At 60.3% G+C, this 15,733-nt stretch overlaps 2 protein-coding genes across 5 annotated transcripts; one reads left to right on the forward strand and one right to left on the reverse strand.

Annotated features, from left to right (window-relative positions):
• Nucleotides 1-23: 23 nt before the first annotated feature.
• TECR (trans-2,3-enoyl-CoA reductase) lies at nucleotides 24-9,524 on the reverse strand. Of its 4 annotated transcripts, none has more exons than XM_031608933.2 (13): nucleotides 9,373-9,520; nucleotides 7,420-7,470; nucleotides 7,250-7,301; nucleotides 6,596-6,640; nucleotides 6,213-6,316; nucleotides 5,329-5,444; nucleotides 3,921-4,026; nucleotides 3,758-3,830; nucleotides 3,571-3,614; nucleotides 2,631-2,688; nucleotides 2,009-2,097; nucleotides 1,461-1,506; nucleotides 24-862 (listed from the first exon to the last, which is right to left on the reverse strand). In XM_031608933.2, the coding sequence occupies exons 1-13, from the start codon at nucleotides 9,385-9,387 to the stop codon at nucleotides 735-737; spliced, it is 927 nt and encodes a 308-aa protein (XP_031464793.1). In that variant the 5' UTR covers nucleotides 9,388-9,520; the 3' UTR covers nucleotides 24-734. The 4 variants fall into 4 exon arrangements, with proteins under 4 accessions (XP_031464793.1, XP_089984909.1, XP_031464792.2 ...); XM_031608932.2 differs by lacking the exon at nucleotides 24-862 and adding an exon at nucleotides 963-1,240 and having other exon boundaries at nucleotides 9,373-9,524; XM_090128783.1 differs by lacking the exon at nucleotides 9,373-9,520 and having other exon boundaries at nucleotides 7,420-7,648.
• Nucleotides 9,525-10,908: 1,384 nt separating this feature from the next.
• On the forward strand, nucleotides 10,909-15,280 carry DNAJB1 (DnaJ heat shock protein family (Hsp40) member B1). The gene is made up of 3 exons (XM_031608931.2): nucleotides 10,909-11,216; nucleotides 13,049-13,620; nucleotides 13,705-15,280. Exons 1-3 carry the CDS (start codon nucleotides 11,006-11,008, stop codon nucleotides 13,933-13,935), a joined length of 1,014 nt encoding a protein of 337 aa, XP_031464791.1. The 5' UTR covers nucleotides 10,909-11,005; the 3' UTR covers nucleotides 13,936-15,280.
• The last annotated feature ends 453 nt before the right edge of the window (nucleotides 15,281-15,733 follow it).

Consider the following 15,733-nt stretch of genomic DNA (forward strand, 5'->3'; position numbering starts at 1 on the left):
TGACACACACACACACACACACGTGTGGAAGGGACGTCTTTTATTCTTGTCTGCGGGGACAGCGACGGTCGCACGCGGGGGACACGGTCATTCCCAGCCACCACAGGACAGTGACATGGCACACGTGAGTGACACGCGTCACATGTGACCCCACAGAACAGTAATGTGTCCCTTATGGGTGACACCGATCATTCCTGACCCCGTGGAATGGTGACATGGGGTCACACCTGGCCCCAGTGTGACAATTGGTGACAGCGTGGGATGGGAACACCATGACTGCATCCACCACCACAGCAGGGGGTCTGCTGTCCCCAAGCTGTCACCCAGATGTCCTTTGTCACCCAAGGCCCATTGTCACCCATGTGTCCTTTGTCACCAAGGCCCTCTGTCACCCAGGAGCCTTTTGCCACCTAGTTGTCTTTTGTCACCTAGCTGTTGCTTGTCACCCAGGTGCTCTCCGTCACCCTGACATCCCCCATCACCCAGATGTCCTTTGTCACCCAAATGTCCCCTGTTACCCAGGTGATGTCCTCAGTCACCCAGATGTCCTTTGTCACCCAGGTGTCCTTTCTCACCCAAGTGCCCCCTGTCACCCAAACGTCCCCATCGCTCAGGTGTCCTTTGTTGCTTGGATGTCCCCCATCACCCAGACATCCCCCATCACTCGGGTGCCCCCCATCACCCCGCCGTCCCCCTGGCTGTCCCCTGGGGTGGGGGGTGTTGAAGGTGTCCCCTCACAGTAGGAAGGGGACGATGGGGGAGCGCAGTGGTGGGTAATCGCGGAACTCCCGCAGGTAGCTGCGGTGCTTCCCCTGCGCCCATATCGCCATCTGCACGAAGCCCACCAGAGAGAACAGAGCCACTGCGGGGAGGGGGGGACAGTGTCAGTGCCATGGGGGGGATGTGGGGGGATGGGGGGATCTAGGGGGAGACAGGGGAAGGGGTGGGGGGGGGGGGGGATATCTGCACAAAGCTCACCGGTGAGAACAGAGCCACTGGGGGGGGTGGACAGTGTCAGTGCCATGGGGGGGATGGGAGGGGAGACAGGGGATGGGGGGGGGCATGGAGATAGGGAGGACATGGGGATATCTGCATAAAGCCCACCAGCGAGAACAGAACCACTGGGGGGCGGGAGGGGGAGGATATTGGTGGGGACGGGGGATAGGGGGAATGTGGGAAAATGGGGGATGTGGGGAATATGAGGATATCTGCATGAATTCCACCAGTGAGAACAGAGCCACTGCGAGGGGGGGGGGGGGGGGGAACACTGGGCAGATGGGGATGGAGTGGGGAATGGGACAGTGATGGGATGTGGGGACAGTTGGCAGGACAGGGCATGGAGACACTGGGAAGACATGGGGATGGGGGGGATGTAGGGACACTGGGAGGATATGAGGATGGGGGGAACAGGAGATGGGGTGGGGGACAGAGACAGTGGTGGGACGGGGGGCCCAGCTCACCAGGCAGACACTGCGTCATGATGGTAAACCCGATCCAGGAGCCAACCTGGGGGGCAAAGGGGATAAAAACTGGAGGGGGGGCAGCAGCACCCCAACACTGGGATGTCAACCCCCTCCAAAATGGGGTGCACCCCCAAAAATGGGTGTTCCCCCAGAATTAGGAGTGTTCCCCCCCAAAAACAGAGCTGCCCCCCCAAATTAAGCTCTTTCTCCCCACCCAAACTGTTTTTGTGTTCTTCCCCCCCAAAAAAGGGTTGTATTCCCCCCCCCAAATGCCCCACCCCCAAAATTGGGGTCTCCCTCTCAAAACAAGGGTCCCCCCCCACAAAACCACAGCTCCCTCCCCAAATGTGGGTACCGCCCTCCCCAATTGGAGACACACCCCCCCACACTGAGGACTCCCCCCAAATTTGAAGATTCCCCTAGAACCACAACCCCCCCACCCCAAAACCGTAGATCCCCCCAAAATAAGGGTGCCCCATATTTAAGGTACCACCCCCCAACACTGAGGACCCCCCCGCGCCCCCAAATCTGTGAATTCCCCCCACCTCATAGGTGTAGTTGGGACAGGACACGAGCAGGAAGAGCCATGTGAAGGGATTCCGGGTGGGGTATGGGATCTTCCGTGTCTTTGAGCCTGGGGGGAGAAACGGGGGGGCCCTCCCAAATTAGACCCCCCCTCAACAGATGCAGGGACTCCCACCATCGGTGCATAGCCTCCCCACAGGTGTGGGACCCCCCAGCTCCTCAGTGTGGGCTCCTATATGTGACTCCTCCACCAACATCCGCAATGTGCCCCCCCATGTATGCCCTCCATTGCCTGTGCCCCCCAGCTTGTCCTCAATGTGTGCCCCCCCATGCATGCCATTCCCATTCCCTGTGCCCCCCCATGTCCTCACTGTGCGCCCCCCGTGAGCCCCCCTAATTTCCTGTGCCCCCCCCAGATGTGCCCCCCCATGCCCCTCAATGCCTGTGCCCCCTCATGTGCCCCCACAATATCTGTGCCCCCCCAAAGATGTGACCCTATTGTCTGTGCCCCCACCATTTGCACCCATTGGTTCTGCCACCTCTCTATTTTATGTGCCCCCCCCGCTCCTTGTCCTCATTGTGGCCCCCACCCCATTGTCTGTACATCCCCATGTGCCCCCCCCATCTGTACCCCCCCTTTACCTGCAGGGCGGAGGTTGCGGAGCGCCACGTGGATCGAGAAGTTCCCCAGTTGACAGAACTGTGGGGGAGGGAGGGTGAGGGGGTCCACAGTGTCCCCATGGTCCCCATTGACCCTCTCTGACCCCAGTGTCCCCCACTGACTTCAATGTCACCACTGACCCCAATGCCCCCCATTGATCCCCAGTGTCCCCCACTGACCCCAATGTCCCCATGTCCTCCATTGCTCCCTGTCCCCATTTGCCACAGTCCCCAACATTCCCAATGTCCCCATATCCCCCTACAGCCCCCAATGTCCCCATATCCCACAATGTCCTTCATGTCCCCAATACCCCCAGTGTCCCCACTGTCCCCATATCCCCCAATATCCCCATATCCCTCAGTGTCCCCAGTAGCTCCAATATCCCCAAGGTCTCCAATACCCATAATGTCCCCACTGCCCCCATACTCCCAACATTCCCAATGTCCCCATTTCCCTCAGTATTCCCCAGTATCCCCACATCCCACAGTGTTCCTAACACCCCCAATGTCCCCATTGTTCCCATATCCTCCAGTGTCCCCAATAGCTCCAACATCCCCAATGTCTCCAATACTCAATGTCCCCATATCCCAAGTGTCCCCATTATCCCCAACGTCCCCATATCCCCCAGTATCCCCAAATATCCCCAATGTTCCTCACTGCTCCCAGTGTCCCCATATTCCACAATGTCCCCAGCATCCCTCAGTGTCCCCATATCCCCTGTTGCTCCCAATGTCTCCAAGTGTTCTAACTTCCCCAGTGTCTCCCAATGTCCCCAGTGTTCCCATATCCCCAATGTCCCCACTGTCCCCAATTCCCCAACATCCCCATATCCCCTATTGCTCCCCGTGTCCCCCACTATCCCCAGCATCCCCATATCCCACAGTGTTTCCAGTACCCCCGATGTCCCCAGATGTCACCCACCAGGAACACCGCCAGCGCCAGCTTCACCTGCTCATCTCCATAAGCTGTGGGGGGACAGAGGGACAACATCAGTGCCCCTCCTTGTCCCTCCCCAACCCCAAGCCCCCCACCCACCCCCACTTTGTGCCTCAGTTTCCCCACATGGGGACGGGAGGTGACACCAAAAGGGACAGGAGGTGACACTCACCAGGGGGGGTATACAGGGGGTGGTTGATGTAATACGCCATCCAAGCAGCAAAACCCCAATAATAAGTGCAGTTCTGAAAGGGAGAGGGGGCAAAAAAAAAAAAAAACAGCATTATTGGGTCTGGGGGAGGTTGAGGGGGGGGACTGGGGGACATTGGGGGCACCTTGAAGATGTTACGGAGAGGCATGGTGCCATGAGAGAAGCGGTGCACAAAGAGGGTCTCCAGGAGCCTCTTGATGTAGTGGAAGGAGTGGCAGGCGCAGGCCAGGCTGGGGGGGTGAGGATCAGGGTCTTAATGTGCCCCCTCCCCAGAGGAATGAGGACCCTCCCCCACCCCATCACACACACACACTCAGCTCCATTTGAGAAGCCTAAAAGTGACCAAAAAAAAACATCAAAGGACCCCAAATTCTGTCCCCCCCTGAGATTTAAGGACCCCAAAGAGGGGACAGCCTGGGACCCCCAGACTCCCCCATAGCCCCCTCTGAGGCCATCCTTTTTCAGGACCCCTTTGTCCCTGACTTTGCCTCCAGCCCCTTTTTCAACCCTAGGACTCTCTGCCCCCCAAGACCCTTGTAGCCACCCCCAGGTCCATCATGGGGATCTCCCCAGGATCCCTTGACACACCTTAGACGCCCCCCCAGGAACCCTTTGCCCCCACCAGAGTCCCTCCCCCCAACCCAGTCACCTCAGGACACCCCCAGCCGTTCCAGGACCCCTTCCAGGACCCCTTCCAGGACCTTCATGCAGTCCCCTTCAGCCTCCCCAGGACCCTCAGGACACCCTCAGGACTTCTTCAGCCCTCCCCCCCCCCCCCCACCTCCCAGGATCTCCCAGGACCTACCCAGCGACCCCCACTTCCCCCTCCGTGACCCACAGGACCCCTTTATCCCTCCCTAGACCACCTCAGGGACTATTCCAGAATCCCCCCCCCAGGACTCCAGGACCCCTTCCAGGACCTTCCTGTGGTCGCCTTCAGCCACCCCAGGAGCCTCAGGACATCCCTAGGACCCCTTTCCTCCCCTGGGGAACCTTCAACCCAAACAGTGTCCACAGGACCCACCCAAGGACTCCCACCCCCCCCTCCAGGACCCTCTTCACCCCCCTCTGTGACTCACATGACCCCTTTATCCCCCCCCAGGCCCTGCAGAAACCCTTCTGACTTTCCTGCGGTCCCCTTCAACCTCCCCAGGACTCTCAGGACACCCCCAGGACTCCTTTCCTCCCCAGGGACCCCTTCAGACCTCCCAAACCCATTCAGTGAACCCCAGTGTGCCCTCCAGGACCCTCTTCACCCCCTCCAGGACCCATAGGACCCCTTTATCCCCCCCCCAGACCACCTCAGGAACTATCCCAGAACCCCCCCAAAACTCCCCTGGAACCCCTTCCAGGACCTTCCTGTGGTCCCCTTCAACCTCTCCAGAACCCTCAGGACACCCCCAGGACCCCTTTCCTCCCCAAGGGACCTCTTCAGACTTCCCAAACCCATCCAGTGACACCCGTTGCCCCCTTCAGGACCCTTTATAGCCCCCCAGACCTCCTCAAGGACCCCCCAGGACCCCCTCACGCACTGCACGACGGCGTGCCGGCTGGCGGTGAAGTCATAGCGGGGGCCGTAGAGGAAGGGGACACGGAAGTAGAAGAGCAGGTAGATGAGCAAAGGTCCGGCATATTCCGTCAGGAACACCTGAGGACGGACAGACAGACAGGGTGGGGATGGGGGAGGGGCAGGGGACATGGGGATGGATGTAGGGAAGGACAGAGGGATGCAGAGAGGGATGGGGGGCACAGGGATAGGGGGACAGATAGAGGGAGACAGGGAGGGAGGGACACAGGGACAGATAGAGGAACATGGGATGGACAGAGCAATGGATGGAAGGACAGAGGGACGGACAGAAGGACATGGGATGGACCGGGGAACAGAGGGACATGGGATGGACAGAGAGACAGAGAAATGTGGGAAGGACAGAGGAATGGACAGAAACACAAAACCACGTTGATGGACAGAAAGACAGAGGGACATGGGATGGACAGAAGGATGGATGAAGGGATGGTCAGAGGGATGGACAGAGGGACAGAGGACCACAGTGAGGGACAGAAGAACATGGGATGGTAAGGGGACATGAGATGGATAGAGAAATGGACAAAGGGACAGACAGAAGGACAGGGAAACATGGTATGGACACAGGAACAGATAAGGACATGGACAGACACAAAGACACACAGAGATGGACAGAGAAATGGATGAAGGATGGACAGGGGAACAGAAGACCATGTTGATGGACAGAACGAAGGACAGGACATGGGACGGATAGAGAGACAGAAGACCACACTGAGAGACAGAAGAATGTGGGATGGACGGGGGACAAGAGATGGACAGAGGGGCAAAAGGACACAAGATGGACGGAGAGAGACAGAAGGACAGAGGGACACTTGGGGACAGACAGCTGCTCACCGTCACCCAGCTGATCTGCGCCCCCAGGTCCCGGAAGTAGAAGGTGGCAGTGGTGCCCACAGGCAGAGACTGCAGAATGTCCTCATCCTTCAGAGATCGGCCCTCTGTGGGGACAGCGGGGATGGGGGGACAGCAGGGACACCATGGGGAGGGACATGGGGACAGCAGGGACATGGTGGGGCCGCAAGGGGGATATGAGGACAGTGGTGCCACCATAGGGATATGGGGAGGGAGGAATGAGGAGAGCAGTGACACTATGGGGACAGGGGGAGGGGGCAGTGGGACAGCAGTGACACCATAGGGATGCAGAGGGAGCAGTGACAATGAGGGGACACGGTGACAATGGTGACAGTGGTGACGTGGAGGGGATGTGGGGCACTCACTGGGATCCAGGCGCAGTGACTGCCGTGCTGGGTACCACTGTGGGTCTGCAAGGGGACAGCAGTGACACGTGGGGACAGGAAGGTCCCCCCCAAAGGGACACTATGGTCCCCCCCCCTTCTCCCAACATGGGTGTTCCCAAAGGGTGCCCCCAAATGTCACAGGAGTCCCCAAAGAGTGTCCGCAACCACCCCAGAGACCCACAGAGTGTCCCCAAATGCCACAAGGGTCCCGAAAGAGTATCCCCAAGTGCCACAGGAGTTCCCAAGATGTGTACTCAAATGCCACGGGTTCCCAGGACCCTAAAGAGTGTCCCCATCTGCCAGAGGGGGTCCCCAAGGACTGTACCCAGCTGTCACAGGGGTCCCCAGGGGTGTCCCCAAATGCCACAGAGGTCCCCCGAGCCCCATAGAATGTCCCAAAATGCCACAGGGGTCCCCAAAGAGTGTCCCCAGATGCCACAGGGGTCCCCAGAGCCCCAACGTGGGTGTCCCCTAATGCCACAGGGGTCCCCAAAGAACGTCCCCAAGCGATACATAGTGTCCCCAACTGCCAAATGTGTTCCCCAAACAATGTCCCCAAACAGCACAGGGGTCCCCACCCCCCTCAGATTATCCCAAAAGCCATCAGAGCCCCCTCACCCCCCCCATCCATACGTGTTTTGGTGAACAGGTTCTTGATCTCAGCAATGGTCGCCTGTGGCTCCACCTGCAGAGACCCCAACAGCGTCCCCAAAATCTGGACCCACACTCCCCTACACCCCTCACCCCCCCCACTTCCCCCCACTGACACACATGTGACCCCCCCCGAGTGCCACCCCACGTACCTTATCGAGGAAGCAGAGCTTCTCCCTTGTTTTGGCATCCAGGATCTCCACCTCAAAGAAGAGCACGGCTTTCTTTGCCTTCTTCCCGTGGGGGGGCGGCCGCCGCAGCGCCAACCCTTCCAACCCCCCCCCCTCGAGGGGCAGCGCTGTCCCCTCCATGCCACCAACACCTCCTTGGGGACAACGCTGCGGGGCCGAGGCTCCCCGTCCCGAAATCTGATCGCCTCCGGGGGCCCCTGGCTAAATATAACCCCCCCCATACACACACACCCTCCCCACCCCCCCCCTCAGGGCGGCTCTTGGCTCGGTGGCCCCCACTGGAGGTGGCCACTGCCACAAGGAAGTGGCATTTGGGGACAGGTGGCAGCGAGGGTGGCTGCAAAGGGGGGTGGGGAGCAGGAGGTAAGGCTGTGTGGGACACAGAGTGTGGGCAGGGGGGGGCACAAAAGGGGTGGGGGTGGGGGGGTTGGTGGCATCTGGGTGACATCTAGGTGGCATCCAGGTGGCTTTTGGGGGGTGAAAAGAAGGGGACAAAGCCCCTGAGGGGGGTGGGGGCGGGGGGATTTGAGGACATGGTGGTAGGGACAGGGGGGTTGTATCACCCAGTGGGGTTGGGTGTCCCTGTCACCCCATTGGGGCAGGGGATGTATCACCCCTGTGACAAGGTACTGGGGACAGGGGGGTGTCACTGGTGTCACATTGTGTCCCTCCAGTGGGGATGTCACCCCTCCTGACACCCTGCTGGGGACATGGGGGTTGTCACCCCCCTGACAATTTGTTGGGGACTGTGGTTGTGTCACAACGCTGGGGACGGGGGCTTTGTCACCCTGTTGAGGACTGGTGTTGTGTCACCCTGGTGGGGACATGTCACCCCTTCTACACCCTGCTGGGGACACGGGCATTGTCACCCATCTGGGGACAGGGGACACATCACCCCAGTGGGGACAGGGGACATCCTGGTGGGGATGTGGGGTTGTCACCACATTCTATGGGGCTTGGGGGACCTCTGTGGCATTTGGGGACACTCCTGGGGACCCCCATGACATCTGGGTACAGTCCTTGGGGACCTTTATGGCAATTGGGAACACTCTGTGGGATTCTGGTGTGATAAGGTGGTGGGGACAGGGGACGTGCCATGCCTGTGTCACTGTGCTGGGGGTGGGATGTTCTGTTGTCACCCTGCTGCTGTTCTGTCACCCCTCCTGACACCCCCATGGGTGACAGTGACGCGGTGCAGTGGTGAGGACAGTGTCACCGCGGGATGGGGACATGGGGTTGGTTGTCAGGTTGTGGGATGAGGTGATGGCGACAGCGGGTGCGTCACTGTGTGGGGATGGGGAGGCTCTGCGTGGGGGCACAGCACGGGGGGGAGGGGGGGGCCAAGCCACCCCCTGGGGGTATGGGAGGGACACAGGAGGGTCACCCTGCTGATAAGAGACATGCCACCCGTGCTGGGTTGTCACCCCTGCACTGAGACGGTGGGGACAGAGTGGGACAGACAGACAGCAGGGCACTGTGTCACCCCATGGGGACACTCCATGAGCCCAGGCCTCGCTGCCTGCGCACTGCGCATGCGCACGGCGTGCGCAGGAACGCGCACGAAACCGCCGCGCATGCGCACGTCGCACGCAAAAAAGGAACGGTGCAGTGCGCAGGCGCACTCCCTAACACCAGCCCCCTATGCGCATGCGCACTCATGGCCCCGCGCTCTACACGCATGCGCGGTTACCCCCCCCCGGCGCAACACACATGCGCACTCTCTTCCCGCCCCCACAGGTCGCACGCATGCGCAGTGCCGCTGCCCCCGGTAGGACAACGCATGCGCAGTACGGCCGCGGCGCCCCCCCGACCCCCCCGGGCGCAGCCCCGGGCACGGCGCGGCTCAGGACGGGGCGGAGGGCGGCAGCGCGGGGAGAACCGGGTGTAGGCCCGGGCCCGGCGGTGCCGCCTCACCTCGTAGTGCTTCATGGCGCCCGCTCCGCCGCCGCTGCCGGCCCGCCGCGCTCACGTGATCGCCTCGGGGCGGGGCCCTCCGCCCCCGCAGCCAATCAGCGCCCCTCGCGTGGCGCTGCGCGGCCAATCAGAGCTTAGTGGGGCGTGTCCCGCACGTCTCTGGGGTAACCTGCCAGTGTAGCAACGCGATGACCAATGAGAAGGCGCGGCGTGGGATGAAAGCCAATGGGTGGGCGGGAGAGGCGTGACGTCACCGGGCGGGGGCGGCACAGCGAGGAGACGTGAGTAAAGAAAGGGGCGTGGCCTGGGCGAGGGGCGGGGCTACATCAATGGGTGGGGCGAGAGGGGGAGTGGGCGGGGCTATGGAAATAGGGGGCGGTGTGGAGTGGGCGGTGTGGAGTGGGCGTGGCTTGAGTGGGAGGGGGCGGGGTTTGCGAGGAAGCCACGCCCCCAGCCGCCGTGGGTGTCGGTGAGTCATTGCAGGTGGGTGCGGTGTGCTAAGTCAGCAGTGGGGGAGGGGCGAGCACAGCACCCATGGGTGGGGGGAGCGACACCGCCTTGGGTGGGGGTGTGGGATCGTGGGAACACCACCAAGACCCCATTGGACATGAGATCAGTGTGGGGTATGGTGACACTGCGGGGTTTGGGGGGGCTGTAGGGCATAGGAGCACCATAAGGACATGGGGACATTATAGGGCATGGAGACAACAAGAGGACATGGGGACACTGTGGGGTCTTGGGGACATTGTAGGGCATGGGGACACCAGGGGATGTGGGGCAGCATGGGGTGTGAGGTCAGTTAGGGGCAGGGGGATGGCGTGGGACATTGGGACCCCACGGGGACACTGCCAGACACGGGAATGTAGGAACACTCCTTGGCATTGACCCCCGCCCTGCCTGTCCCCATGTGGTGGCAGGTCCGGCTGTTGTTACGGTGGACAGCAGCAGGCTGTTGTTATGGGTGACAGGTCCTGGATGTGATGGGCGATGGTTGCCATGGTGACAGCTGCAGTGTGAACAGCCATGGTTGTCAGTAAAGCTGTGGGTGACAGAGCCCAGCTGTTGCTGCGGGTGACAGTTGCCAGGGCGGCAGGCCTGGCTGTCTCTCAGGGTGACGGTTGACATGGTGACAGGCACAGACTGCCATTGTGGGTGACGGGGTGACAGGTCCGACAGCCTCTTATGGGTGAAATTGCCACGGTGATGGGCCTGGCTGCCTCTTAGGGTGACGGCTGCCATGGTGACAGGCACAGGCCGTCGCTGCAGCTGACAGGAGCTGTGCTGACAGGCCCAGGCTGCGGTTGTGCCGTCGGTCGCCATGGCAACGCCCCTCCAGCCGCCCCCCCCTTTAGCCAACAGTTGCCACGGCAACGCTAGCCCCGCCCCATTCCCCTTCCCTACCGCGCCTGCGCCCTCCCGCCCACCTCCGCCCATCAATTGGCCGACTCCGAACGCCAGTCACCTCTTTCCGCGCTCCGATTGGCCGGCGGCTCACGCCGCTCAAAGATCGGCGGCCGCCGATTGGTGGAACGGCCAGGAGGGCCCGGAAGGTTCTGGAGGCGGCGGGCTCTGGAAGGTTCCGCCGCCGCGGCCCTATAAAGGCGGAGCCGCGGAGCTCGGCCGAACCGCCGCCATGGGGAAGGATTATTACCGGACGCTGGGCCTGGCCCGGGGAGCTTCGGACGAAGAGATAAAACGGGCTTACCGACGGCAAGCGCTTCGTTTTCATCCCGATAAAAACAAAGAGCCCGGAGCTGAGGAGCGCTTCAAGGAAGTGGCCGAGGCCTACGATGTGCTGAGCGACCCCAAAAAGAGGGAAATCTTCGATAAGTACGGCGAGGAGGGTGAGTGAGGGCGGGGGGGGGCTGGGGTGTCATGAATGGGGGGGTCGGGGCTCTGGGCCTCGTAAGGGGGGACTTGGGAGGGGATTTGGGGGCTTTTGGGGGGGGGGTTGGAGGTTGTGGGGTGTTGGGGGAGGGGAGTTGGGGGCTATTGGGGCGGGGTTGAGGGGATTTAGGGGCTTTGGGGGGGGTTGGAGGCTGTGGGGCCGATATGGCGGAGTTTAGGGGCTGTAGGGTGTTTTGGGGTCCATTGGGGTGGGGTTGGGGGGCTGTGGGGTCCTCGGAATGGGGCTTTGGGGGTGGAGGTTGGAGGTTGTAAGGTGCTGTGGGGAGGGGTGGGGGCTGCGGGTCCCACGTAAGGGGGTTTAGGAGCCATTGGGGCAGGGTTGGATAGCTGTGGGGTGCATGGGAGGGGATTTAGGAGCTTTGGGGGAGTTAGGCGTTGTGGAGTGTCATGGGGGGGGTGAGCCCCATACGGAGGGGCCATTGGGGGCTATAGGGTGTTTTGGGGGTTATTGGGGTGGGGGTTGGGGGGCTCTGGGGCCCATGGGAGGGGATCTGGGGACTTTGGGAGAGAGCTGCAGGCTGTGGGGGGGATTTAGGGACTGTAGGTTGTTGCGGGAGGAGGCTTGGAGGCTGTGGGGTATTTAAGGATGGGGGGGCTGTTGGTTTTTGTGGTGGGGGGGTTGGGGTCTCGTGATGGGCTCTGGTAGCCATTCCAAGGGTGTTTGGGTGGGGGTACGGATCTTTGTGGGGTGTGTGGGGGGGGTGAGGGCCTCATGAAGGGATGGTTGTGAGATGGGGGGGAGGTTAGGGGCTGGGGGTGGTGGCGGGGGGATATGGCAGCCATGGGGGGGAGAAAAGGTCAGCAGGGGGGTTATAGGAGATGTGGAGAGCTGGGTGGAAGATAGATTATGGGATGTGGAGCTGCTTATAGGATGTTATTAGGTGGAGGGGTTTCTTGTGGGGCACAGGATGTGGTAGCACTCATTGTGGGGTGTTTGAGGATGGGGGAGTTATGGGAGTATTAGGGGGGTTGGATGTTGTTAGGATGCAGGTGGGGAGGAATCTGCGGAGTGGGGTTTATTGGGAGGGGTCGGGGGGACATGAGACTTTTTAGGGGGCACATGTGGGATTATGGGGGGGAGCACGTGGGGCTGAGGGGGTACAGTAGTGGTTATGGAACTTGTGGGGCACAGTGCTTCTGGGGGCCCTTGTTGCATGGGGGGAGTCCGGGGGTGCTTATGGTGTGTGGGGTCAACTCTGGGGCACGGGGGGGGGGGGGAATATGGCTACGAGGAAGCAGTCAGTGGGGTTAGTTGTGGGGCAGAGGGAACGCAGGGCAGTGTAGTTATAGGGCAGGGAGTTATTGAAGGTGGTGGTTGGTGGAGGGGGCCATATTGAAGGCAAGCCACGGAGGAGGAGGGGGTGGTGGGGGAGGAAGGGGGTTCTGAACCCCCCTTGCCCCCCCGTTATCCACTGTAATAGGCTGTGGGGCTCAGTGCTGAGGTTTGGCCTGCTGGGCCATCAGGGCGTGTGAGGGAGCGGCAGCGTCGGGCCCTGGGGGGGGAGTGATGTGGGGTGTGTGTGTTTGGGGGGGTGGGGGGGCAGCGAGCAGGGCTGGCCGGTTTGAGGCTCGTTAACGTGCTGCTAATGAAGGGCCGGGCACAGGGAGTGGTGCTGAGCTGGAAGAACCGGCCTGGGCGTCACTGGGTGACGAAGGGGGGGTGGTGAAGAGGAGGATGGTGAGGATGAAGGGGGGGGAAGGTGATGAAAGGGGGGGGGGGAGGGGGTGAGGATGGGGGGTGACAGCCTGGCTTCTCCCAACTCTGCAGGGCTGAAGGGTGGAGCGCCGACATCGGGGCCTGGAGGGTCCAATGGCCCCACCTTCACCTACACGTTCCGTGGGGACCCCCATGCCATGTTTGCCGAGTTCTTCGATGGCCGAAACCCCTTTGATACTTTCTTTGTGCAACGCAACGGTGATGAGGAGATGGACATCGATGATGCTTTCACCACCTTTCACATGGGGGGGTTTGGGAACATCAGTTTCCCCCGTGGCCGGGGGGGGCAGGATGGTGTGTGCCGTAAGCAGGACCCCCCCGTGCTGTACGACCTGAGGGTTTCTTTGGAGGAAATCTACACGGGCTGCACCAAAAAGATGAAGATCTCTCACAAACGTCTGAATCCCGACGGGAAGACGGTGCGCAACGAGGACAAAATCCTGAGCATCGAGGTGAAGCGGGGCTGGAAGGAGGGTACCAAAATCACTTTTCCCAAAGAGGGGGATCAGACCCCCAACAACATCCCCGCCGACATCATCTTTGTTGTCAAGGATAAACCCCACAGCATTTTTCGACGTGAGGGCTCTGATATCATCTACCCGGCCAAAATCAGCCTTCGGGAGGTGAGTGCTGTGGGGGGGTGGTGACATTTTGGGGGGGGTTGGGGGTTTCTGAGTTCTGACCCACTGTCTGTGCTCCATATCCAGGCGCTGTGTGGCTGCACAGTGAACACCCCGACGCTGGACGGCCGCACCATCCCCATGGTTTTTAAGGACGTGCTGAAACCCGGCGTCAAACGGCGCATCCCTGGCGAGGGGCTCCCATACCCCAAAAGCCCCGAGCAGCGTGGAGACCTCATCATTGAGTTTGAGGTCAAATTCCCTGACAGGATCCCCCCTTCCTCCAAAACCATCCTGGAGCAGATCCTGCCCGTCTAGCAGCTTTGGGGTGGACTTTTGGGTTTGGTTTTGAGATTCTCTTCCTTTTTTTCATGGGGTGGGGGACCAGGATGATGCTTTGGGGCACGTGGTGGAGAGAGGCTTGGGGTGGTCTCATCCAACTGGGTGGTGCTCCCCAAAAAATGCTCCCAGGGGTCTCCCATGCATTGGGCACTGATTTGTCACCTCCTCACTGCTGCCTGCGGTACAGGGGAGCGCAGTGTCACCTCCTTCCAGCATCTCCCCAGAGAGGGGACAGCACTGTGCCCTCCTTGTGACCATCTGTGGGTGACAAAGGTCACACTGTCACCTTCTCTCCACCACTTCCATCTGCTGAGGACCAAAGTGTGACCCCCACCCCTCTCCCCCTTACTGCCATCTCTGTGTGCTGGGACCAAAGTGTGACATCCCTGACCCTGTGTGAGGGTGACAGGGATGGGGCTGTGACCTCATTACTTCTGTCTGGGGGTAACAAAAAGCACAGTGTGTGCATCCTCAGCACCAGCTGTACCCATGGGGACCTCCCAACTGTCCGTGGGGGGGCAGGGACTGCAGTGTCCCCACCATCTCTGCCTCCTGGGGACTGCAGTGTGACTGCCACAGCTGCCTGTGGGTGACAGTGACCACTCTGACACCTCCTGAGCACCTCTGTGCATTGGGACCACAGTGAGAGCACCACAACTCACCTACAGAGACCACCGTGTCACCTCCTCAATGCCATCTCCATTTGTTGGGACCACAGGGTGACCTTCACAACTGCTTATAGGTGACAGAGCCTGCTGTGCCACCTTCTCAATGCCATCTCCATCTTTTGGGACCACAGTCTGATCTCCATAAGCATCTGCAGGTGACATGGACCACTGTGTCACCTCCTGATCACCACCTCTTGTGTGTTGGGGACCACTGTTTGATCTCCACAACCATTTTCAGGTGACAGGGACCGCAGTGTCAACTCCTCAACACCATCTCCATCTGTTGGGACCACAGTGTGACCCCCACCACCATCCATGGGTGAAACAGTCTGTTCTCATTGACATCTCTGTGGTTGTGGAGGACCCAGTGCATCTGCGGGTGTTGGGAACGCTCTCCCCACCCTGAGCTGTCCCCACACCATCCTGGGGGGCTTCTGTCCCCTTCCCATGGGATGGCACCTTAAGGTGGGAAAGGAGTGTCCTTTCTCCTCACCCCGGTGTGCTCCGGGTGTTCCCTTCTTATCCTTTGGGATAAAAACAACCAGAAAAAGGTCTGTTCCTGGAACAGGAGCGTGCACACTGTACAGATAATATTTTTTTTGTATAAAATGCTGTATAGTTCTGTGTAATTAGTAAAAAGTTGCTGAGGCTGGCCTGGCTGTGTGGTTTTTTGTTTGGGGGGGGGGGGGAGGGAGGGAAGAATAAAGCTTCAAGTCTGGGTTCTCCCTAAAATGCTGCTGGGGAGGTTTCACTCTTCTTTCCCCACTCTGCTCTTTTTGGGTTCCCTTGGCTTCCTGCCCCTCATATCCCTTCAGCTCCACCACTCCCCCCTTGTTCCCCAATTTATCCCCTCCCTTCCTCCCTGCTATCCCTCCTCCCCCATTTCCCCCTATCACCTCCCCTCTGATTTCCTCCGTTTTATCCTTAAATTGGCAAAATGGTCTTAACTACGATCTCAGCCGTATTGGCTCTGCTGCCTGTAATGCAGAATTGGCAGCCAGTAACTCTTCAATCGTGCCGTCCTTTTTTTCTGCTCTGTGACAAATCTGAGACCAGAACCCAGCTGGGGTTCGGATGGGATTTTGGCACTGCCCCAGCAGAACCCA

The sequence above is a fragment of the Phasianus colchicus genome, chromosome 34, assembly GCF_987193195.1.
Source record: "Phasianus colchicus chromosome 34, bPhaCol1.hap1.1, whole genome shotgun sequence".
NCBI lineage: Eukaryota > Metazoa > Chordata > Aves > Galliformes > Phasianidae > Phasianus > Phasianus colchicus.

What these genes read in the sequence shown, in the direction of transcription:
- TECR (XM_090128782.1), bottom strand. Translation starts at nt 7,578, where the DNA reads ATGGAGGGGACAGCGCTGCCCCTCGAGGGGGGGGGGTTGGAAGGGTTG. An exon ending in GTCACTGCGCCTGGATCCCA is followed by an intron (nt 6,317 to 6,595) that starts GTGAGTGCCCCA and finishes CTGTCCCCACAG; the next exon opens with AGGGCCGATCTCTGAAGGAT. An exon ending in CGCAGATCAGCTGGGTGACG is followed by an intron (nt 5,445 to 6,212) that starts GTGAGCAGCTGT and finishes GTCCGTCCTCAG; the next exon opens with GTGTTCCTGACGGAATATGC.
- DNAJB1 (XM_031608931.2), top strand. Translation starts at nt 11,006, where the DNA reads ATGGGGAAGGATTATTACCGGACGCTGGGCCTGGCCCGGGGAGCTTCG. An exon ending in CGATAAGTACGGCGAGGAGG is followed by an intron (nt 11,217 to 13,048) that starts GTGAGTGAGGGC and finishes CCAACTCTGCAG; the next exon opens with GGCTGAAGGGTGGAGCGCCG. An exon ending in CCAAAATCAGCCTTCGGGAG is followed by an intron (nt 13,621 to 13,704) that starts GTGAGTGCTGTG and finishes CTCCATATCCAG; the next exon opens with GCGCTGTGTGGCTGCACAGT.